General features: G+C 54.6%; 1 protein-coding gene across 3 annotated transcripts in view; it reads left to right on the forward strand.

Moving 5' to 3' along the window:
* WWP2 (WW domain containing E3 ubiquitin protein ligase 2) overlaps positions 1-22,630 on the forward strand; it is a 93,635-nt gene that overhangs the window by 13,431 nt on the left and 57,574 nt on the right. For 2 of the 3 annotated variants that reach the window (XM_073308346.2, XM_073308347.2), the window contains 2 exons: positions 15,573-15,710; positions 16,850-16,946. In XM_073308346.2, coding sequence (XP_073164447.1) covers positions 15,573-15,710; positions 16,850-16,946 — 235 coding nt within the window. Of the gene's footprint in view, positions 1-3,391; positions 3,540-3,853; positions 3,976-15,572; positions 15,711-16,849; positions 16,947-22,630 lie in introns of all 3 variants that reach the window. The other variant, XM_073308344.2, reaches the window with a different exon arrangement.

Consider the following 22,630-nt stretch of genomic DNA (forward strand, 5'->3'; position numbering starts at 1 on the left):
ATATGTGCATCATGCACCTTTCCAGGCCAGCTTGCGTTAATGTCAATGAAACGCCCACGGTGATCCACAAGCGCCCGGAGAACCGTAGAGAAATGGCCCTTCCCATTAACATACTCGGAGGCGGGCTGGTGCCAGAACTGGAATGTGCGTCCCATCTATCGCCCCTCTGTAGTTAGGGAAACCCATTTGTGCAAAGCCAGCCACGATGTCATGTACGTTACCCAGAGTCACGGTTCTTCTGAGCAGGATGTGATTAATGGCCCTGCAAACTTGCATTAACACTATTCCAACGGTTGACTTCCCCACTCCAAACTGGTTAGCGACTGATGGGTAGCTGTCTGGAATTGCCAGCTTCCACATTGCAATAGCCACCTGCTTCTCCACTGTCAGGGCAGCTCTCAATCTCGTGTCCTTGCGCTGCAGGGTGAGGGTGAGCTCCTCAACACAGTCCCATGAAAGTGGCTTTTCTCATCTGAAAGTTCTGCAGCCACTGCTCATCATCCCAGACTTGCATGATGATGTGATCCCACCATTCAGTGCTTGTTTCCTGAGCCCAAAAGCGCCGTTCCATGGTGTTGAGCATGTCCATGAAAGCCACAAGCAATCTCGTGTCGTATGTGTTACTTGTGTTGATATTGTCAGTGTCCTCACTGTCACTTTGGATCTTAAGGAGTAACTCGACTGCCAAACGTGACATGCTGGCGAGAGGTAGAGGTGGTTAGGGACTATTTAGAAAAGCTGGACGTGCACAAGTCCATGGGGCCGGACGAGTTGCATCCGAGAGTGCTGAAGGAATTGGCGGCTGTGATTGCAGAGCCATTGGCCATTATCTTTGAAAACTCGTGGCGAACCGGGGAAGTCCTGGATGACTGGAAAAAGGCTAATGTAGTGCCAATCTTTAAAAAAGGGAAGAAGGAGGATCCTGGGAACTACAGGCCAGTCAGCCTCACCTCAGTCCCTGGAAAAATCATGGAGCAGGTCCTCAAAGAATCAATCCTGAAGCACTTGCATGAGAGGAAAGTGATCAGGAACAGCCAGCATGGATTCACCAAGGGAAGGTCATGCCTGACTAATCTAATCGCCTTTTATGATGAGATTACTGGTTCTGTGGATGAAGGGAAAGCAGTGGATGTATTGTTTCTTGACTTTAGCAAAGCTTTTGACACGGTCTCCCACAGTATTCTTGTCAGCAAGTTAAGGAAGTATGGGCTGGATGAATGCACTATAAGGTGGGTAGAAAGCTGGCTAGATTGTCGGGCTCAACGGGTAGTGATCAATGGCTCCATGTCTAGTTGGCAGCCGGTATCAAGTGGAGTGCCCCAAGGGTCGGTCCTGGGGCCGGTTTTGTTCAATATCTTCATAAATGATCTGGAGGATGGTGTGGATTGCACTCTCAGCAAATTTGCAGATGATACTAAACTGGGAGGAGTGGTAGATACGCTGGAGGGGAGGGATAGGATACAGAAGGACCTAGACAAATTGGAGGATTGGGCCAAAAGAAATCTGATGAGGTTCAATAAGGATAAGTGCAGGGTCCTGCACTTAGGATGGAAGAATCCAATGCACCGCTACAGACTAGGGACCGAATGGCTAGGCAGCAGTTCTGCGGAAAAGGACCTGGGGTGACAGTGGACGAGAAGCTGGATATGAGTCAGCAGTGTGCCCTTGTTGCCAAGAAGGCCAATGGCATTTTGGGATGTATAAGTAGGGGCATAGCGAGCAGATCGAGGGACGTGATCGTTCCCCTCTATTCGACATTGGTGAGGCCTCATCTGGAGTGCTGTGTCCAGTTTTGGGCCCCACACTACAAGAAGGATGTGGAAAAATTGGAGAGAGTTCAGCGAAGGGCAACAAAAATGATTAGGGGTCTAGAACACATGAGTTATGAGGAGAGGCTGAGGGAGCTGGGATTGTTTAGCCTGCAGAAGAGAAGAATGAGGGGGGATTTGATAGCTGCTTTCAACTGAAAGGGGGTTCCAAAGAGGATGGCTCTAGACTGTTCTCAATGGTAGCAGATGACAGAACGAGGAGTAATGGTCTCAAGTTGCAGTGGGGGAGGTTTAGATTGGATATTAGGAAAAACTTTTTCACTAAGAGGGTGGTGAAACACTGGAATGCGTTACCTAGGGAGGTGGTAGAATCTCCTTCCTTAGAGGTTTTTGAGGTCAGGCTTGACAAAGCCCTGGCTTGGATGATTTAACTGGGAATTGGTCCTGCTTTGAGCAGGGGGTTGGACTAGATGACCTTCAGGGGTCCCTTCCAACCCTGATATTCTATGATTCTATGACTCGTCAGCATACTCCTCAGCAGTTCGGGCTCCATTCCTGCAGATCGAAAAGGAAGACCTCTAGAGCGCGCATTACAAAAACCGTTGAAAGATGGTGCCAAATGTGGACGGATGCATCACGGGGCGTTGGGGCAGGACCCAGAGTGCCCCGCACTCCCCGCCCCCGTCCCACAAGCCACAGCGCCAGAATGGGAAGAGGTGCTCTGTGGGATAGCTGCCCACAATGCACTGCTCCCAATGCTGCTGCAAATGTGGCCACGCCCGTGCGCTTGCAGCTGTCAGTGTGGACAGACTGCAGCGCTTTCCCTACTGCACTGTACGAAGGCAGGTTTAACTCACAGCGCTCTACATCTGCTAGTGTAGCCATGCCCTAAGAGGTGTGTTGTTCTTCCTGGTGCTTACACCCAGGGTCAGGGAATTGGCAGCCTCCTAGCCCCAGGCATGTGGAGAGTTGCAGGAGGAAGGATAGGATATTTCCACAGCATCCCTTGCTGTGAAGGGCTCATCCAGAGGAAAGCTGGTAACCAGCCTTCTAATCCTAGTCCCTGAGCTAGTCCCGAGTGGCAGAGGCAGAGCCGGGGAGGGTGCATTCCCTACCGTCAAACCTTCAGCCTCTCAGGGGGCTTCCTCTGAAACTGGTGCTGGTGAATGGTGCCAGGCTGGAAGGTCTCCCTGCATGTGCCAGGCAATGTGAGCCTCTGTCCAGGGGCTGTCACCAGTGGATGCCTTGGTCTCTTTGGCTTTAGGGGAGGTGGAGTGTGTGCAGAACTCCATTAAGGCCACCAGGGGGCTCCAGATACCTTGAATTGCTTCCCTGACTTCTGTCTGCACTTATTTTCACGCAGCTCCTGTTTTTTATTCCCTTTTCAGGGTGCCCTTCAGGGTGGGGGAATTTATGGGTCCCAGGTTGGGGGCCTTGCCTTTCCAGGGTCTTCGGGACATGTCTCCCAGTCTGGCCCATGAGACCTGGCTGCCGGTAGTAAACCTTGGGCCGTGGTTTCTTGGGCTGGCTGCTGCTGTGTGGCATCTGGGCCACTTTGGGTGGGGACAACTTGCATATTGCCCGCAGCTGTGACACTCTCTGCCTCTTCCCCCTCTGCCTAGTTGTGTCGGTGAAGCCCAAGGTGCACAGTCGCCAGTCCCGGATCAACTCCTACGTGGAGGTGATGGTGGATGGACTCCCCAGTGAGACCAAGAAGACAGGGAAGCGGATTGGGAGCTCTGAGCTGCTCTGGAATGAGATTCTCCTCATGTAAGAATCCCTGGGTTAATGCAGGCACCCCAGAGCTGGCAGTGAGCTCCCTATTTCCGCACTGGGTTGTGCTGCATAAGGAAGCCCGGCACATTTGCCATTGGCTGGAAGGGGCTTAGGGTGCACGCGCAAATGCACGTGCGAGAACACAATCGCCAGATGGGGTGCTGGGTGTCCCTGTGGCCTTGCTCTGGCCTCTTCTCTGCCCTCTGTGCCTGGCATGCCTGGTCCTGCTCTGCTAGCTGTGGCTGTGTTGCTTGGCATCAGAGAAGCAGGTGGGGAGATGACAGCCCTCCTCTTGGTCTGCCTTCCAGGAACGTCACAGCTCAAAGCCACCTGGATCTGAAGGTCTGGAGCTGCCACACCCTGAGGAACGAGCTACTGGGTACGGCTTCCATCAGCCTGTGTAACGTCCTGAAGAAGAATGGTGGGAAAAGTACGTATGAGTGGAGGCCCTGACGCCTGGCTTGGCCTTTGTTTTCTTCCGGAGCCTCATTTCCCTGTCTGGAGACAGCAGGGAGTGGCTTGTCATGGGGGCTGGGGCCTCCTCAGCTGCTGGCATTGGGCAGAATGCTCTGGGTGAGCGGCACCTGCCTCCCCATGGTGCTACTATCTCACCAGCCGGCTCTAGCTGTTCCTGAGCTCACTCTGCCTCGAACCTCCTCCATGGTCCTGCAGGATTTCCTGCCTCAGTAGGTGTGTGCCATGGAGAAGGAGTAGCTGAATCCCTGGCCCCGGAGAGAACAAGGTGTCCTTGTGTGCGGCTGGGCGGGCCTGTTCGGCGCTCGGGGCTGGTGTGTGATGGAAGCCATGCTTAATTGGCTGGGGTGCCACTGCAGGCAGCGAAACACAAACCTCGCAGCTGTTTGCTGCCATTTGTGGTCACCAGAGTGTGGCCCGCAGTGGTGGCGGCTGCATAAAGGCCTCCATTCAGGGCCTGGGTTGAGCTACCGGCTGTGTGGGGCAGGAAAAGGTTTGCTCTGTCTCTTCCAAGCAAAGCTCCGCCGCTCTCAAAGGACAAACCTTGCATTGAGAGCTGAGAGGGGCCTCTTCTCCCCTGAGGGAGACAGGGCTTAGCCAGACTCTCCCTCATGCCAGGGGTTAGGCTGCGTCGCTCCTTGGGCATTGCCAACGGTGAGGTGTGAAACCACCGCGATGTCCCCAGCACACTCCCTGAGCAGCATCTCCAGGAGCTGGGCCATGTGCTCTGGATGGGATGGTGCCCTCTGGATTGGGGGTGGGAATCACCAAGGGTTTTGTGGGGACCCTCTGACGTGCTGGCTGCCCGTGTCCCTGTCCCCCAGGCATGGAGCTGTATAGGGCTGCTGGACTGCGTGTGCTGGAGGTGGCGGTTTGGTCTGGGTCTCAGCCTGGCAGGCCTGACCTGTGGTCCCCAGCTGCTTCCCCGCTCGGCAGCCAGTCAAGTGCCATGCGTGTTCTCCTGGAGGTGCTGACTGCTCCCGCGCTACCTGCCGCGCCCCTTTGCAGGGGCACAATCAGCCCTTTCAAGTAGGCTGGGTCTCCAGGGGGTCGTGTGGAAAATGAATGGAAAAGGCAACTGGCTGTTTCTGCTCATACTGAAAAAAGTGTCCGATTTTTTTCCCCCGACCTAGTGGGCTGTGACGGGAGGAGTCTTAAAGCTACAGCGCACAGCTATGTCTGCAAGGGGCTGCCTGGGAGGTGGAAGGGCTTGTGCTCCTCTGATCCCTGGCCTGTGTCCTGGTGGCTAGACTGGGACCTTCCTGCAGTTACTCTGTAGTGCTCGGCTGGCGTCCATGTATGAGGGTGGGGATCTGGTCACACTTACCTCCCACAACCTGCCTATGAGATGACCTGTGCTCCCGGCCCAGTCAGTCCCACTGGCCTTCCCCAGCCGTCTGACACAGCCCAGGCCAGGGGTTGCTGTCCTAAGCCCAACCCACAAACCAGCCTCTCCCCAGTAGAGGTGCTGAAATGACACTCCGCTTGCTGCCACTTGTGCAGATCTTTGCAGAACGACCCTCCTGGTCCTTCCATACGTGCCTAGGTTAGCAGCGAAATAGTGACTTTATTGCCATTTCAATGATCATTATTAGGCTTCAGAGTCAACACACCATTGAGATGATTAGGGGCACTTCACTCCTCTTCAGGCTGTCCTATTAGGCTGTCTACAGACTTAGGCAGACATCTATGATGGTCACCATGTGGGTGCAAAGCTTTACCAAGGCTTTTTGTAAGTTACTGATCTGTACTTACAACCTTAACTGTGTCTTAAAGTCTTTGGCTGAGTGTTTTTATTAGCTGTCAAGGACAAACGTTGGTCCTCTGGCTATGTATTCTCCAGCAGTATGTCAGCGTCATTCCCCCTCAACAAGGGCCATGGCAGCATGTCTAGGTCTCCTGCGTGCTGGGACTGTGCCCAAGCTCCCTCTGTCCCTCCAAATGAGTGCTGTGAGCTTCAGAAACTGTAGGAAGAAACAGGGGCTTGTGTCCTTGGCAAAGAACCCTCCGGGCCTCGGCTTTGAGGCCAGGCAAATTGAATCCATTTGGCGCTAACAGACCAGGCTGTGTGAGAAATGAGCTTCCAAAATGGGTTCCTTTTCCAAAAACCTCATTTTTCAAACATGCTTCTCTCCCAACTGCCTTGGCAGGATCCTCTGCAACGCTCTGCATGGCCTCTCCTCTGGCACGGCACGTCTGCGCCGCGGCAGCCGGGGGGACAGATCGCTGGGGAAAAGGGGCCTAGTCATACAAAACAAGTTGCAGCCTTCTGTGGAGCTGCTCCCAAGGGTCCTTTAAAACAGCTAATTTACTACGGCCTAGCCCCCTGCCCCAGGCCTCTGCCGCTGTGCTGGAGAAGAGGCTCTTTGTTCAGATGCTGTGGGGACTCTAAGGTGCTCTGCTGGTGCTGGGCAGGAGGAATGTCCCCGGGTGGCCTGGCTTTGGAGGCTGCATGGAAGCCTATATGGGGCCATGCCCCCCTCCTCCCCCTCCCCGCCGTGTTTGTACAGTCCACTGAGCTGCCGACAGCAGGGCAGGCCCTCGAGTGACTCGAACGTGTCAGACTGCAGCCTACAAATGAAAGCTCTTGTTTTTATTGCTTGCTGCTCAGGTTGCAAGTTACATCAACAGGCTCCTGTTTCTTGAGTGGCACCATCTGCCAGGATTTTACAGCTCCAGCAAACCGCGCTCATTGCTTTCCGTTCTGCACCTCAGGCAGAACCGCTGGAGCCACAACCTCAAGGAATTCTTTCAGGAAGCCAACAACAAACCCCCAAGCCTCTGGGAAGTTGCAGTTGACCCCTCCTCATGAATGTGCTGTCAAAGGAGCTCCCTGAAGCAAAGGTTCTTTTAGCAGAGAATCATAAAAGCAAATCTGTAGCCTGCCTGAAACGAATGTTAAACAAGTCGGCTCTGTCAGCGCCTGTACAATAACTTTGTCAAAACTGCTGTGCCAAACCAGAATGCCCCAGTGAAGGCCTTCGCTGAGCTTGCTTTGCATCGCCTTCCAAATTCACGCCCGTGCTGCTCATGCTGCAGAGCTAATGGCCAGCGGGACTAGGCTAATATACCGCTAACCCTGCTCCTTGGTGCATGCCCTGGGCAGGGCCCAATTCTCTCTCCTGCGTGAAAGGCCACCCTCCCATCTGCCTGTGGGCTTCAAAGTGAAGGGGTGCCGGAGGGCCCAGTACCACCACTCTAGTACTTGGCCCTGCAGGCCCCCATTCCTCTGTCAAGCACATGGCCGTTCAGCAGGTAACCAGCTGTGTCTTCTGAGGATGAGACGCAGGGGCTGGGTGCTTTACCCTTTGCTGCAGTGTTTTAGGAGGAAGGGCTAGTGGATGATGGCCTCAGGGTATGTCTATGCTCCAATTAAAAACCTATGGCTGGCAGGCTGTTTAATTCACAGAATCATGGAATAGCGGGTTGGAAGGGACCTCAGGAGGTCATCTAGTCCAACCCACTGCTCAAAGCAGGACCAATCCCCAATTTTTGCCCCAGATCCCTAAGTGGCCTCCTCAAGGATTGAACTCACAACCCTGGGTTTAGCAGGCCAATGCTCAAACCACTGAGTTATCCCTCCCCCCGAAGTGTAGTGGAAAATTGAAGTGTAGACGTTTGTGCTTGGGCTGGAGCCTCAGGTCTAGGACCCTGCTGGGTTTCTAGAGCTGCAGCCTGAGCCAGAGTGTCAATTAAACAGCGCCTTAGCCCCAGGAAGCTGTCTGGGCAACTTCAGGCCTGTGGTGACTTCAGATCTCACCTGGTCTCCAACCATGGCCCAACTTTGTCCCTGACTCTCGCAATTCCTGCTCACTGAGTGCCATTCTTTATGCGTGGCCGCGAGGCCAGACCACCCGTGCCCGGGTTCGTACACTTGGCTAGTACACACCATGTTGCTATCTGCTGTCCCTGGCGACTGGTGACTGCACTTGAACACGCAGGCCAAGGCATTTTCAGGGCTGGGCCCTTGGCCCTGGGGTTTGCCTCTCCCTTTGGACTGGCTGAGGCTGAGGCAGCTGCCCCTTGGAACGCAGCGTAAAGCCCGTGGGTCAGGCGTTCTAGATGGTCTACGGCAGCGGTGCTCAGACCTCAGTGGTTCGGGAGCCAAATTGCGATCGACCTTAGCCAAAAGAGCCCCAGTCGGGTGAATTCATTGTGTCATTTACTGTCCGACTGTAGGGTTACCCAGGTGGACGGGGAAATGTTTGGCGTTTATATCTATTATTCTCACAGCAAAAGGACCGACCAAGTATTATTATTTTATCAATTGGTTACTAACATAGTCATGGCCTCCTGACTGGCTAATAACTTCGATGGGTTAATAATTACATCAGTGTTTTAATATCATGCTGTGAAGAGCAGCAGAAGACACGTTAAAGAGCTACTTGCAGTTTGCGAGCATCTGTCCGAGTATCACTGGTCTAAGGAATTTAGACCCAAGTTCCATCAAAGTGCCTGGCCAGCTCAGTGCATGCCAGGCTTTCCCTGAGAGGAGGGGGCTGGGACTGGCTTGATTACATTGGAATTGTTTTAGTTGACGCACACTTGAAGATAAGTAAATAGGCAGGAAACCCATGTATTAGACAGAGACCTTCTGACAGGAGCCTCCATGTGTGAGTTGGACTACGCCATCTTCCCTGTGGAGAAAAGGCCTCCAGTAGGACCCCGTCCCGCCCAAGCCCTGGTGGAAAGTTTTGTGATGCTCACACCAATGAGCTGCATCAGATGTGTGCAGTTACCAGAGCTCCCTCTGGGTGTGGGCTCAACCCTGGAGCCTTTATCACGCTTGCTGCTACCAGCCTTACTTCTTGGAACTGTAAATCCCCTTAATGGGCTGGGAGGGAATTGCCAGCAAGCCCTCACTAAATGGGAGTGCTGATACTGTGCAAGGCATTGGGAGCAGCTGAACTGAGACCTTATTCAGGACCTATTCACCCCTGGCCTCCTCCCAAAATACTAATAACCCCTCTGACATGCTGGCTGCTTGCTGGGACACAGGCTGCCTTTGTGCTCACCCTTTGAGGGACCCTCTGTTGATGCAGCAGCGAGGTCCCTTTGTGTGTCCTGTGTGTCGAACGGGGACAGGGAGTGGAAGGTTCGACTAGTGTTTATTTTCTTTAAAAAAAAAAAAAAAAGCTGGGGTGGAGGCAGGGATGAGGAGGAAGCCGGCTGGGAGGTTCATGTTCGCATCCTCCAGTTGTAGACACCTTGTCTTTGCTACTTGACTAACTTCCCCCTGACGCTGAGGCAGCCTTCACAATGAGGGCTTGTGCAGCCCGCAGAGCAGCGTGCTCTTTGCTGCTCACCGCTCACAAAGGAGCGAGCCCTGGAGCGTGCGGGGCAGGCGTTCTCCACAGCTTGGAGGAAGCGGAGTTCTTATGGCAGGCAGTGACTGGTGAAAAGAGGTTTGCCGCTTTCTGCAGCACCTTGGATCTGCAGATCTCAAAGCACTCTACATAGGCTCATGAAATAGCCTCCCCTGGGAGGCTCCTTTGTACAGGTGGAGAAAGTGAGGCAGAGAGCAATGAAGTGACTTGCCCAGAGTCATGCAGGGAGTGTGCAGCAGGGTCAGGAACGGAGCCCAGGGCTTATGACTCCTAGACCTGTGCTTTATCCACAGGAAGTTTTTCTGCTCATACTAAAAGCAAGCAGTTAGGAAAGGATGGTTCTGAGTTGAAGGATTCCAGGGGCCTACATAAAAACTTGAGATGGTGCATGCACAAAATCTGAGAGAGCATTACTCATCATAGAATCATAGAATCATAGAATATCAGGGTTGGAAGGGACCCCAGAAGGTCATCTAGTCCAACCCCCTGCTTGAAGCAGGACCAATTCCCAGTTAAATCATCCCAGCCAGGGCTTTGTCAAGCCTGACCTTAAAAACCTCTAAGGAAGGAGATTCTACCACCTCCCTAGGTAACGCATTCCAGTGTTTCACCACCCTCTTAGTGAAAAAGTTTTTCCTAATATCCAATCTAAACCTCCCCCACTGCAACTTGAGACCATTACTCCTCGTTCTGTCATCTGCTACCATTGAGAACAGTCTAGAGCCATCCTCTTTGGAACCCCCTTTCAGGTAGTTGAAAGCAGCTATCAAATCCCCCCTCATTCTTCTCTTCTGCAGGCTAAACAATCCCAGCTCCCTCAGCCTCTCCTCATAACTCATGTGTTCCAGTCCCCTAATCATTTTTGTTGCCCTTCGCTGGACTCTCTCCAATTTATCCACATCCTTCTTGAAGTGTGGGGCCCAAAACTGAACACAGTACTCCAGATGAGGCCTCACCAATGTCGAATAGAGGGGAACGATCACGTCCCTCGATCTGCTCGCTATGCCCCTACTTATACATCCCAAAATGCCATTGGCCTTCTTGGCATCAAGGGCACACTGCTGACTCATATCCAGCTTCTCGTCCACTGTCACCCCTAGCTCCTTTTCCGCAGAACTGCTGCCTAGCCATTCGGTCCCTAGTCTGTAGCTGTGCATTGGGTTCTTCCGTCCTAAGTGCAGGACCCTGCACTTATCCTTATTGAACCTCATCAGATTTCTTTTGGCCCAATCCTCCAATTTGTCTAGGTCCTTCTGTATCCTATCCCTCCCCTCCAGCGTATCTACCACTCCTCCCAGTTTAGTATCATCCGCAAATTTGCTGAGAGTGCAATCCACACCATCCTCCAGATCATTTATAAAGATATTGAACAAAACCGGCCCCAGGACCGACCCTTGGGGCACTCCACTTGATACCGGCTGCCAACTAGATATGGAGCCATTGATCACTACCCGTTGAGCCCGACAATCTAGCCAGCTTTCTACCCACCTTATAGTGCATTCATCCAGCCCATACTTCCTTAACTTGCTGACAAGAATACTGTGGGAGACCGTGTCAAAAGCTTTGCTAAAGTCAAGAAACAATACATCCACTGCTTTCCCTTCATCCACAGAACCAGTAATCTCATCATAAAAGGCGATTAGATTAGTCAGGCATGACCTTCCCTTGGTGAATCCATGCTGGCTGTTCCTGATCACTTTCCTCTCATGCAAGTGCTTCAGGATTGATTCTTTGAGGACCTGCTCCATGATTTTTCCAGGGACTGAGGTGAGGCTGACTGGCCTGTAGTTCCCAGGATCCTCCTCCTTCCCTTTTTTAAAGATTGGCACTACATTAGCCTTTTTCCAGTCATCCGGGACTTCCCCGGTTCGCCACGAGTTTTCAAAGATAATGGCCAATGGCTCTGCAATCACAGCCGCCAATTCCTTCAGCACTCTCGGATGCAACTCGTCCAGCCCCATGGACTTGTGCACGTCCAGCTTTTCTAAATAGTCCCTAACCACCTCTATCTCCACAGAGGGCTGGCCATCTCTTCCCCATTTTGTGATGCCCAGCGCAGAAGTCTGGGAGCTGACCTTGTTAGTGAAAACAGAGGCAAAAAAAGCATTGAGTACATTAGCTTTTTCCACATCCTCTGTCACTAGGTTGCCTCCCTCATTCAGTAAGGGGCCCACACATTCCTTGGCTTTCTTCTTGTTGCCAACATACCTGAAGAAATCCTTCTTGTTACTCTTGACATCTCTGGCTAGCTGCAGCTCCAGGTGCGATTTGGCCCTCCTGATAACATTCCTACATGCCCGAGCAATATTTTTATACTCTTCCCTGGTCATATGTCCAACCTTCCACTTCTTGTAAGCTTCTTTTTTATGTTTAAGATCCGCTAGGATTTCACCATTAAGCCAAGCTGGTCGCCTGCCATATTTACTATTCTTTCAACTCATTGGGATGGTTTGTCCCTGTAACCTCAACAGGTTACTGCCCCAAAGTGCCTGTCGCCCCCCACTTCCCCCAGGGAGCTGAGAGTTTCAGAAAGTCTGTGACAGAAAGGTGGTCCAGAAGACCTGCATGCTAATGGGGCAGATCTCAGGACTGATTGCCTCCAGCACATGGGGTCTGTGGAAGCCTATGCTATAGCCATGGTGTAAGCAGGGGTCCTGTTGCTTCTTGGCCTCAGAAGTGCCTGAATTGTGCATGGCCAAGTGGTTCAGGAGAGGAGGCTGGCTCAGCCTCAGACCAGGCTGGCCTGTTCTCTGCATGGCTCTCAGACACTTTTGCTGAGAGTAATACCCTCATCAGGTCTGAAGCAGCTAGAAGCCTGTGATTCCTCGTCAGACACTAGTTCTGTTGCGAACAGATGTGCTTGGAAAGCACTGCAAAGTCCAGGCCTCCCCCTGCCAATGGGACCCCTCTCCTCAAGACAAGTGAAACGGAGTTGGGAGCACCTGGGTCTGCTTGGCATCGGTGTGTGTTTGTCAAAGGAGCCGAGTGCCCATTGAAATCCATGGGTGCTACAGCTGCTCAGCACCTCTGAAAACGGGGCTGCAGGATAGTCAGTGCACCTGGCAGGGAGAGGCCCCGAAGCATTTGTTGTTTGGCTCAGGCTTCAAGCTGGTGAGGAACTCCTCCAGCCACTCCTCAGATCTCCCCTTTCCTGGGTGAAGCCAGAGCAGATCAATTCCAGCAGCACCCACCACTGTCTCCTGAGCCGGCTCCAGTCAGTCCTTGCTGTGGTCCACTGTCGAGTCACCTGGGAACATCTTATTCCTGTTTAACTTTTCTGTTGTGCCCACGGGGTCACTCACTGTACAGACAGTGAGTGAGTGACAGCACCGCCCCAGAGCTCACAGCCCGACGCACTTCACAGGCAGCACTGCCTGCAGGACAGGGATGTGATAAACCTGCCGCTCCTTTGCTCTGTCCTCCAGTGGCTTGTTTCCTCTCCCTGGCTGCAGGGCTTGGCACTTAGTGGCACCAAATCTCACCTGATGCCCTCGCTGCTCTCTCCTCCAGAGGGCCCCCCAGCTGTGATGTCCTCTGCAAATTCCACTACAGCTGCACTGACAATCCCCCAGACACCACCAGGCAGCTGCCCCAGGTGCTTGACTTGAGTGTGGCCAGGTGGTGAGAGCACGCCCTCCCCAGGATGGTGAGTGGCGGCTGTTTCCGGGAAGTCTCTGGGAAGCTGAAATCTTCCTGGCCTGAGCTCCAGCTAGCCTGAGCAGCCACTGTCAGGTGCATTGCTGTTGGGGAAGAAGCAGCCCCTTGGGCTAGTTTGAAAAGCCCCAGGCTCCTTCCAATCCAACTCTGGAGCTAGGTATGGCCCGGGGCATGCTGGTCTCACAATAGCCATTGACAGTGCCTGAATGTGCTGGAAAGGGAGGATGCTCCAGGCAGGGGCCTGGTTCAATTCCCAGCTCTGCCATGGTCTACCTGTGTGATCGGGGCAAGTCATGTGATCCATCTGCCTCCATTCCAGCTTCCCAGCCAAGGATAGTGGTGCTGGGAGGATGGAGGGGAGGCTGCTCCTGGGAGAGCACCATGGAGACATCGGGCAGCATTCAGCCCACGTGGTGGACCTCTCAGAAAGTTGACCGTGTGAACGCGGAGCTAGCCATTCTGCACCCTGAGCTCCAGCAGGAGCGGCCAAAGGCAGGGAGTGATGCTGGTGAGAGCCAAGCTGGAAGCCCAGGAACCCCAGCAGGTGCCACTTGCGGAGCAGCTGTGCAGGCTTCTGCCTCTCTTAGTCCCTGCCAAGCTTCCTCACTCCTGAGCTGGAGACTGGCTGTCCGGGTACCAAGGGAGTGTATTTCCCCCTCCTCCCACTGCCTGGTTGGAGTCACCGGGCCCTGGCCTGCCCTACTCCAGGAGGAAGCAGGTTGCTAGAAAATGGTGCATTTGTGTCGTGATGAGTAGTTGTGTAGAATAAAAATGTTGTTTGAGCAAAGTAGCGGGAGGCATCTCGGCTGGTGTCCCGGGCTGGGGCAGCCAAATGCCTGAGGCCTGCTGTGTCTTAGCCAGGTGTTCCAAGCCCACGGGCTGTATTTGGGCATTGTTGTTACTGTGTTAAAATCCTGCCCCTTGGCAGGGACCTGGAGGCTGACTGTCATTTTGTCCTGGCCGGTGGAGGCTGGTCCAGTTCACTGAGAAGCTCCATAGTTTGGCAGACTTTGTATAGGGGTGGCTAGCCTGCCATAGCCTGGGGAAGGGGCGTGCAGCTGCTGCCTACCGTGTGCCTTGCTTTGACTGGTGCTGTTAGCCCCTCACTCTCACGGGCACCATGGATTCTTCTTGCTGGTACGTGTGTAATGTAAGACACTGGCTTCACCTCCTGAAGGGGCTGGGGGATCTGCTCCAGGGACCAGAGGAGCAGGGATCAGCTGGCTGCCGGGCCTCCGTGTGAGGTGGAGCAGAGTCCAGTTATAAGGGATGCCAGTGAACGTTGGCAGCTGCATGCTGTTCTTTCAGCCCCTGCTTTGTGCCTCCACTCGTCATTCAATTAGCTAATCAACTTCCTCTCCCCCTTTCTGCCCTGCCCGGCTCCCCTGGCTCTGGGAGGGGAGAATGGAGAACTGTGTTTTCAGGTTAATAAGCTCTGGGCGAGGCTGAGGTGCCGTGCTCTGTGCCTGGCCACATTGTGCCTGCTGCAGCTGGTGGGACCTCGTCAACCTGCCAGGAGCCATTAGCTGTCAGACGAGGAAGGGAAGCAAAGCAAAGCTGCAGGCTTGACACAAGGCAGAACTGGGCCCTGCAGCCCCCTGGACCCGCGTGCTGCGCTCTGAGAGCTGCTGTGCAGTGTCTCTAGCATGCCCCTCGCTGGGGATGGCCGGCCTGCTGGGCAGCCTCCAGAGGTTTGTGACCAGGTTGGGAGCAGCCTGGCTCCTGTGGAGCTCAGCAGAGCGGGTCCTTGGGGCTGAGGAAGGGGATTTTCTTTCTCCACTTGCCTTGTCAGTCTCTTGGGTGGGGAGAGGGTCCAACCCAAGGCTCTGCCATCTGGACTCTTCCAAAGTGACCACGAGGGGTTCTCTCAAATGCTCCCAGAGCTGCAATTGGCCAGGCACATGAGGGCCATTCTAGCACCCTGGTGACCTGATGCGAGCAGCCGTCGGTTCATTCCATGTTCCCAACCACCCTTGGCCGCTCTCTTCCCTGAGGTGCCAGGCCTTTGCTGTCGGAATGAGTTATGATTACAAGAGCTTAACAGCTGGAGCCCTGCTCTCCGCTTCCACCGTCTCCCACACCCCTGAGATCCTGTCTTCTGTCCTGAAAGCCATTGGGACCCCATCTGGCTAATCTGCCCTGTGTTGGTACAGTGTGGCCTACTCACAATGGGACATATACTGGCTCTGGCCCCTTAATCATCGGGAGGTAATGGCTCTGCTTGGACAGTGCTGAGGGAATGGCCCTGCCTCCTCTTGTGTGGGAAGGAAGAGGCCATGGCCCGTGGGCTGGGGACAGCCCTTGGTGGGAGCTGAGGGTCCAGCTTGGTTGGCTCAGTGTTGCTGGGGCACTGGTGTGGTGTATGTGGGTACCGGACCAGACCCAGCCAGTGTCACGACAGCTCCTGGCCCTGCCGGAAGCCGAGGAATTCATCTTTTCCTTCTCATGCCATATGGAGAGAGCCTAAACCCCTGTGGCAGGGGAGGGGAGGAACCTAGAATTAGGTGAAACTTTTCAGCTAGTGGTGACTGTGGCTTGTCTCTTTCTTCCTGTCCCTCCATCTCCCCAGTGGAGAACACGCAGCTGACCCTGAACCTGCAGACAGAGAACAAAGGCAGCGTTGTCTCAGGCGGAGAGCTGACGATTTTCCTGGATGGGCCGACTGTTGATCTGGGAAGCCTGCCTAATGGCAGTGCCGTGACAGAGGGTGAGTGCCGCCCATCTCCACGTGCAGGCCGCTGCTCTGAGCCTGAGGTGGTGAGTGCTGGGGGTGGGGAGGAGAAGGGCTGAGATCACAGCTGTAAGGACTTGTGAACAAACATCTGAGAGTTAGGAGCCACCTCCTCTCCCAGGTAAGGCTCCCAGTTCAGCCTGTTAGAGTGCCATGCAGTCTGCCCAAAGGACTGGCTCACCCTCACCTGACGGATTATCCCAAGGGCTTGTGGATGTGCCTCTGCCCGGGAGGGGAGCTGTGGGATCTGCAGGAAAAGGTCTTCTCCTCCCGCAGGGAAGCGAAGGGTGCAGCTGTTTTGTGGGTGCTCTGCATCCCCTCTCCCATCTCTCCTGGGCCTCAGGAGGTTGCAAACATGTTGCTGTGGGCATGGCCAGTCAGGGCTCCCTGTGGTGGGAGGAGCAGAGTGAGGAGTTCAGGAATGGGTGAGTGCATTCGATATCAGGGCATCTCATTCAGCCCCCTCCCTGCCTGGGGCAGGGATGTTAGGACCTGTGACGTCTGAGGGCGTGACATGAGCAGGGCTTCCTTGCGCTGCAGGATTTTGCCTGGGCTGATGCATTTACTGGCTACCTGTGCTGGATTCCGAGCCATGGCGTGATACAGGTGGAATGAGATGAAACTCGCATGAGGTGGCCTGAGAGCTTCAGCTGCTGAAAGCCTGGAGAAGTGGGGGCTGCAGGTGAAGCACGAGGGACTTTGGCAGAGCGGTGTGCGGGGAGCCCAGGGCTGAGGAGCCAGGCCTGGGGTAAAGGGGCATTAGCAGAGCAGCGCTGTGGAAAGTAGCCTAACTCTGCTGCTACTAGCCCCCATCCCCTAGACCATCACTCTTCCAAATCCCCTGGAAGGCCCTGTGCGGAGGCCCCCGGGATTTCATGGGAACACCTGCCAGTAGGTGCTTTCCCCAGGACCGGGGCCTTGACACACTGTGTCAGACGCATTTCCAGGGTATTTGCAGCATGAGGGCGGGCGTCCCCTGCATCTCAGTGTGTTGGGCTGTTCTCTCTCCAGATTCCCTCTTCAGGGGGCAGCCAGCACCGGAATCACCAGCAGCCCACGTGTCTCTTAGCCTGTCTCACACTCCTTGCTCCTTTTCCTGCTTGTTTATTGTCCAGGATCCCAGTTGCCTGGGAGGGATCCCAGCAGTGTGGCTCCGGCTACAGAGAGCAGACACCAGCCCCCCAGCACAAACTGCTTTGGCGGTAGATCCAGGTAAGGGCCCCTCACTGACGACACCTGTTGGTCCATTGATGGTAGCAGGAGGGGCTGGTTCTCAGAGTCTGTGCAGGAGGCTGAGAAGTGAGGCTCAGCAGGAGCTTACAAAGGAGACCATTCAGTGAGCTCACCAAAGAGCATACAGGATGTGTGAGGAAGGGAGCGGTAGCCCTGGCAGGGCCAGCTGAGGGGTGGTGGCAGGAGAGTGCAGAGATGCCCTGGCAAGGCTGGCTGGGAGAGCTGCCTGGTAGGGATGAGGCAGACAGGGGGTGGTCGTGGGGAGTGGAGGCTAGGAGTCTGCCTGACTGGGACGGCTTCCTGGAAGAGGAGAAATGGGCTTACTGTAACCTGCCTCCGAGGAGGCTGTAGCCAGGAAGGAACCTGCCTCTGACACGCTGTGCAATTCCTCCCCATGTACACCCCTCCCCTTGGTCCAGCCTGGGTCTGTTCGAGTGTTAGCCCTCTAGGCACTGGTTTGTCTTTCCTATGTTTGTACAGCACCCAGCACAGTGGGGTCCCAGTGCCCCACGGGCCTTGGGGTGCTTCCACAGGAATTGCAGAAGGCTGCAACTGAGGGCGGCTCGGACAGGTTTATTCCTGCCCGGAGTCAGAAAAAGGCTCCAGTTGCCATCACCCGTGCTGGCAATGCCTTGCTATCCTGCTCTGGCCTCGGCGCTCAGCTTCCAGACAAATTGTTTTATTGTTGCTGCCCAAGAAGTCTTTTTTTTCTTGTACGCCGGTGGCAAGGCCCTGCCAGGCTGCTGGGGGTGCTGAGGTGAAGCCGCCCTGCTCTCCTCTCACTCATACCGTGCCCCGTGGCCGGTCTGGGGCATGTTGACGTGCTGGCACCGGTGCAGCTTTGGCAGAGGGGACGCAGAGCAGTGAGGGAGCGTTCTGCTGGCAGGTGAAGAGACGCTGTGGAAGGGGCCTGCTCCTTTAGTCCCCTCTAGCAGATCTGGTCAGACCCCCATAGGTAGCTGCCCGTGTTTGTCTCGGAGGCTGTGTGCAGTGTTTGGTTCCACGCAGTAAGATGGATGCCTCTTCACACAGTCTAGAGATCCAGAGGGGGAGCATCAGCCCCTGAGCTCTGCTGAGAAGAAGCTAGCTGCATCCTTGTGCAATGTCTCCATTTCCCTGGCTCAGGAGGGGCAGGATGCTCCCCGTGCTCAGCTCCTCCCCTGCTGGCCAGTGGGCACAGCTGCCAGGGGCAGACCAAGGACCAGCTTGATGTTCTCTGTCTCGTCTCATCTCTCTGTTGCTTTGCTTCTAATGCTTGGGCCACTTACTAGCCCTTTATACCCCCAGACGATCCTCCAAGTCAGTTTGACCCCATGGGAACTACACCGAGCTCCTGGCCAACCCCCCATCCTCTCCCCCTCCTTCCAAACCCGCTCCTGAGCAGTGTCTTCTCTTGGAGGCCCCTTCATCCCAGCCTGTTGTTCAGCCGAGCCACACCCCCTGCTGCAGTGTAACTCGATGGGACAGCTTCACCCAGCCCCAAAACGGCACAGTCTGAGTCCTCCCCTTGGCCGACAAGGTTTCCTTGTCTGGAGCAGCAGTAACACCCATAGCCCAGGAGTGGGCTCGGCTCAGCCACACCCCAGCCTGTAGCCAGCGGCCAGTGTCTTGTGTTGCTCGGCATGGTCCAGTGCCATCAGCACTAACCAGCCCTGCATCTAGCTGAGACTGAATTGTAGGGAGGCAGAACTCAGTTATCCAAGCTGGAATTTGGGCAGTAAATACCCCAGCTTGCACGAGGGATCTCTCATGAGAACAGAGGGCAAAGCCAGCAGCACAGCCTTCCCCCGCCCCCAATCCTGCTGGCTGAATTGCTCATACCACTTCAGCACCTTTGGAGGTCTCCTATCTACATGCTGGGCAGGCCACGCAGACAGGAAGAGGAGAATCGTGTACACGCAGCTAATGGAATTCAGCACTAGGCAGGCACATGCAGCCACCAGACTCACTTCCCAGCTCTAGACTCACCTTAAGGCGGCACTGCCCCCTACTAACCGGGATGGACCACCCACGCCAGGGTGCTAAACACACAGCCAACCCAGGTCTGAGGCCTGGCCATCCAGAGTCGAGTGGCCTGCAGCCCTGACAGAAGAGCATCAAACTGAAGACCATGATCAGCACCTTAGCATCCAGCCTTGTGTCCCTGGATATGGAGCCCAGCCCCTAAAGCTTTCACTCCAGGCAGGACTCTGGAATTGCTCCACCTTCATGGGAAGGGGCAATGGCAGAGGTGAGAGCACCCTCCTCACCACTCCTTGGAGCCCATATGTACTCAGCACATGGAGAAGGAAGAGAGGAGCCTGCCCTGAAGGAGCGAAGAGCCCAGCACCACCATAATTCCTTTCAGAAGCCATGCACTTCCATGTGCAGGATCTGCTGGCCCATGTAGACAGAACAGCACCACCCTAATGTCTCAGCTGCCCTGGTGGGAAGTGCTGGGATTCTCTTTTTTTGAAGACGCAGGCCTGTAAGCAGAACATCTGTAGGAGCTGCTGGCTGCCGGCCATCAGCTACAAATCTACATAGATGTTAAATCCAACCCCATGTTGACAGTGTGACACATCTCCCAGTAACCACAGCTCCAAAGTGAGCAGCTTCTCCCCATTTAATGCAGCTCCAGAAGGCCAGGATGTGGCCCCAAGCCAGGGAGAGGATGGCCCAGTGCCGTAGCAGTACACTTCCAAAGGAAATGAGTAGCTGCTTTCCCACCTTCTGCCCTGGTCGCTTTGCCTCTCTTGCCCTCCCTGCATATTCTGACGCTCCCACGCAGGCCGCACCCGGTGTGGGCAGCCTGCTTCCTCCCCCGGCACAGGAGCCTGCTGCCGCTTTAATCAAGGCAGCGGCTGGGGCTATCCAAGCCTCAGGAGCTGTTCGGAGGGAGCCCCTGCAAGCTGGGCTTGCATGGGTTTATCCAGTTACACACGCTGCTGGATTCAAAGGGAAATGCCAGGCTCCCTCCACACACACATCACTCCAGCTGAGGGAAACTGCTCTGGCTGTCGCAGGCCAACCCCCAGCCTAGCTCTCTTTTGAGGGGAAAGGAAACACTCTGCAATGGGCCCAGAGAGGAGCAGGCCAAGTGGCCCTACAACCACTGCTGTGCGGCCCCAGAGGGGAGCGGGAGAATGCCTTTGGGTTCTCACGTGGAACCTTGCTGCCCACGCTGTCAGTGTAGAAAGAGCTCTTGGGGTCACCGGGGGTAGTTCTCTGAGCACATCTGCTCCCTGTGCAGTGCCAGTCAAAACCCTAACAGAATGGTACGAGCCATCAGGAAGGGGCTAAGGCAGACAATATCATAATGCCGCTAGATAAATCCCTGGTACTCCCACATCTTGACTAGTACGTGCAGTGCTGGTCGCGCCGCTAGAAACATATCTTAAAATTGGAAAAAGGACAGAGAAGGGCAACAGAAATGAGTAGGGGTATGGACCAGCTTCTGCATGAGGAGAGATTATAAAGTCTGGTGCTCTTCATCTTGGAAAGAGACGACCAATGGGGGATATGACAGAGGTCTATAAAATTATGACTGGTGTGGAGAAAGTTAATGGCAAAGTATTATTTACCTCTTACTGTGACACATGAACCAGAGGTCACCCAATAAATTAACAGGCAGCAGGTTTAAAACAAACAAAAGGAAGTACTTCTTCACACAGCGCATGGACAACCTGTGGAACTCATTGCCAGGGGATTTTGTGAAGGACAAAACTATAATGGGGTTCAAAAGGAATTAGCTATGTTCATGGAGGATTGGTCCATCAATGGCTATTAGCCCAGATGGTCAGGGACACAACCCCATGCTCTAGGTATCTCTAAACCTCTGACTGCCGGATGCTGGGACTGGATGACGGGACGGATCACTTGATGGTTACCTGTTCTGTTCATTCCCTGTGGGGCACCTGGCACTGGCCACTGTCAGAAGACAGGATACTGGGCTAGATGGACTACTGGTCTGACCCAGTATGGCCAGGAGTTGGCTGGACCCACAGGGAGCCCCTGAAAAGCCCTGGGATCTGAAATATCCCTATGACCCCCACAGATTTAGAGTGGCCCCTGTGTGTGAGTCACAGGGAGATGAGCTGCGAGAGGCAGGAGACCCTGGAAAGGGGCAGAAGGGCAGTGATAAAGCTGAGAGCAGCTCTGCTGGAGCTTATCCACCTGGCTCAGGAGCTCTTAACCTCGCATAGATCTGACTGTTTCTGGCCAAACCTGACACCCTGATCACTGGGCTTTGCCCTGTGGCAGGTGTGGGGAGAGACTCTGATCAACAGAGTAGGATGGGCAGAAATGGCAAAGGTGCCACATAGCTGCCTGTGGGAGAGCCGGCTGTACCCACCCCGGATGGTGCTGGAGGCTACTGGCTCCCGTCTGGGCAAGGAGACCATTTGCATCTGTCTGGCGGGGGCAGTGAGCAGCAATAAGTCGAACGCTGCTGAGGTGTCAGGGGCCTGGCCTCCCTGGGAGCCTGAGCCAGATTCTGGAGTGCAAACAGCTTCACGCAAGCCAGCGTACTTCAAGCCTGCTGAGCTTGGATGTCCACAGACGTGGCGACATCTCCTGCTTGCAGCCTTTGAGAAAGGCACTCAGGTGAGCACAGGCAAGCTGCCTGGAGAGTCAGTGGCCCAGTGCACCATGCCCCAGGGCTCACCAGCCCTCCAGAACAGCCGCCCTAGGGCTATGGAGAATAAATGTGCACCTCCAGGTTGGCCACTCTCTCCTCTACACCAGCTAGGACACAGGGCCTGATCCCTGGGCAGAGAACTGTTGGCTCCAGCCACACCAGGTAAAGCGTCCTCTCTGCAGTGGTGAACATGCCAGTGCCCCGACTTCACCCAGCACCCCGGCAGTGACTTCTGGGCTGTTTTTATTTCTCTCCCCACCTTTTTGTTCAGTATTGCTGCCTGGTGTGTTCCACCTCAGAGATGGCCGCCTTTCCATGGCGGAGAGTGATTCCTGTGTGCGTGTGAGAGCAGGCTGGGAGTCCACAGTGGGAAAGGCTCTGTTTATGTGTTGAGTGTTCTTTCCATGGGCTGGAGGCCTCCCTTAAAGATGGGATGGGAATAAAAGGGTTAGTCTTTGCTCCTCAACAATTTCTGCCCTGTCTTCTCAAGGGAAACTGCTTGGTCAGGGCTTCCTTTTCTTCCCCAGCACAAATGGTGTCCTGAGATTTGCTGGTAAACTTGGGGATAGGATGTAAAATTCCACAGTTAACTGTGTGAAGAGAGAATAAAGAGCCAGTCATTTGCGCTGGCTCGGAAAGCTGGTGTCCTGGGTGTGGGGGAGCGGCTACAAACCTTGTGAGCTGTGAGCGAGGGGCAGAGGTGGGGTGGGGGAGTCCGTCGCTGTTGCTGCTTGGCGTATTGCAGGGGCAGGAGGCTGCAGATTGCGAGATGGTACGTGATGTAATCTGGTCGTGGACATGTCACGAGTTCTGGTGCTCTGAAGGGCTTCTCCAAGCTAGGCGCAGGTTTTGCTATACCTGCTTTACAAGGGCTGACGTCTTGCTCTCTGATTAGTGATGGGCAAGAATCTTCTTGTGAGGCCGTTTATTGCTCAGGTAATCTAGAGTCAAAGCCACTGGTCACTCGCCCTTAAATGTTGTCTAGCCTCCCTTGGGCTGAGTTCTACACAGAACTCATGGCCCCAGCACCTTACAGATCAGGACT

This window comes from Lepidochelys kempii, chromosome 12 (genome assembly GCF_965140285.1).
Source record: "Lepidochelys kempii isolate rLepKem1 chromosome 12, rLepKem1.hap1, whole genome shotgun sequence".
In the NCBI taxonomy this organism is placed as follows: Eukaryota; Metazoa; Chordata; order Testudines; family Cheloniidae; genus Lepidochelys; species Lepidochelys kempii.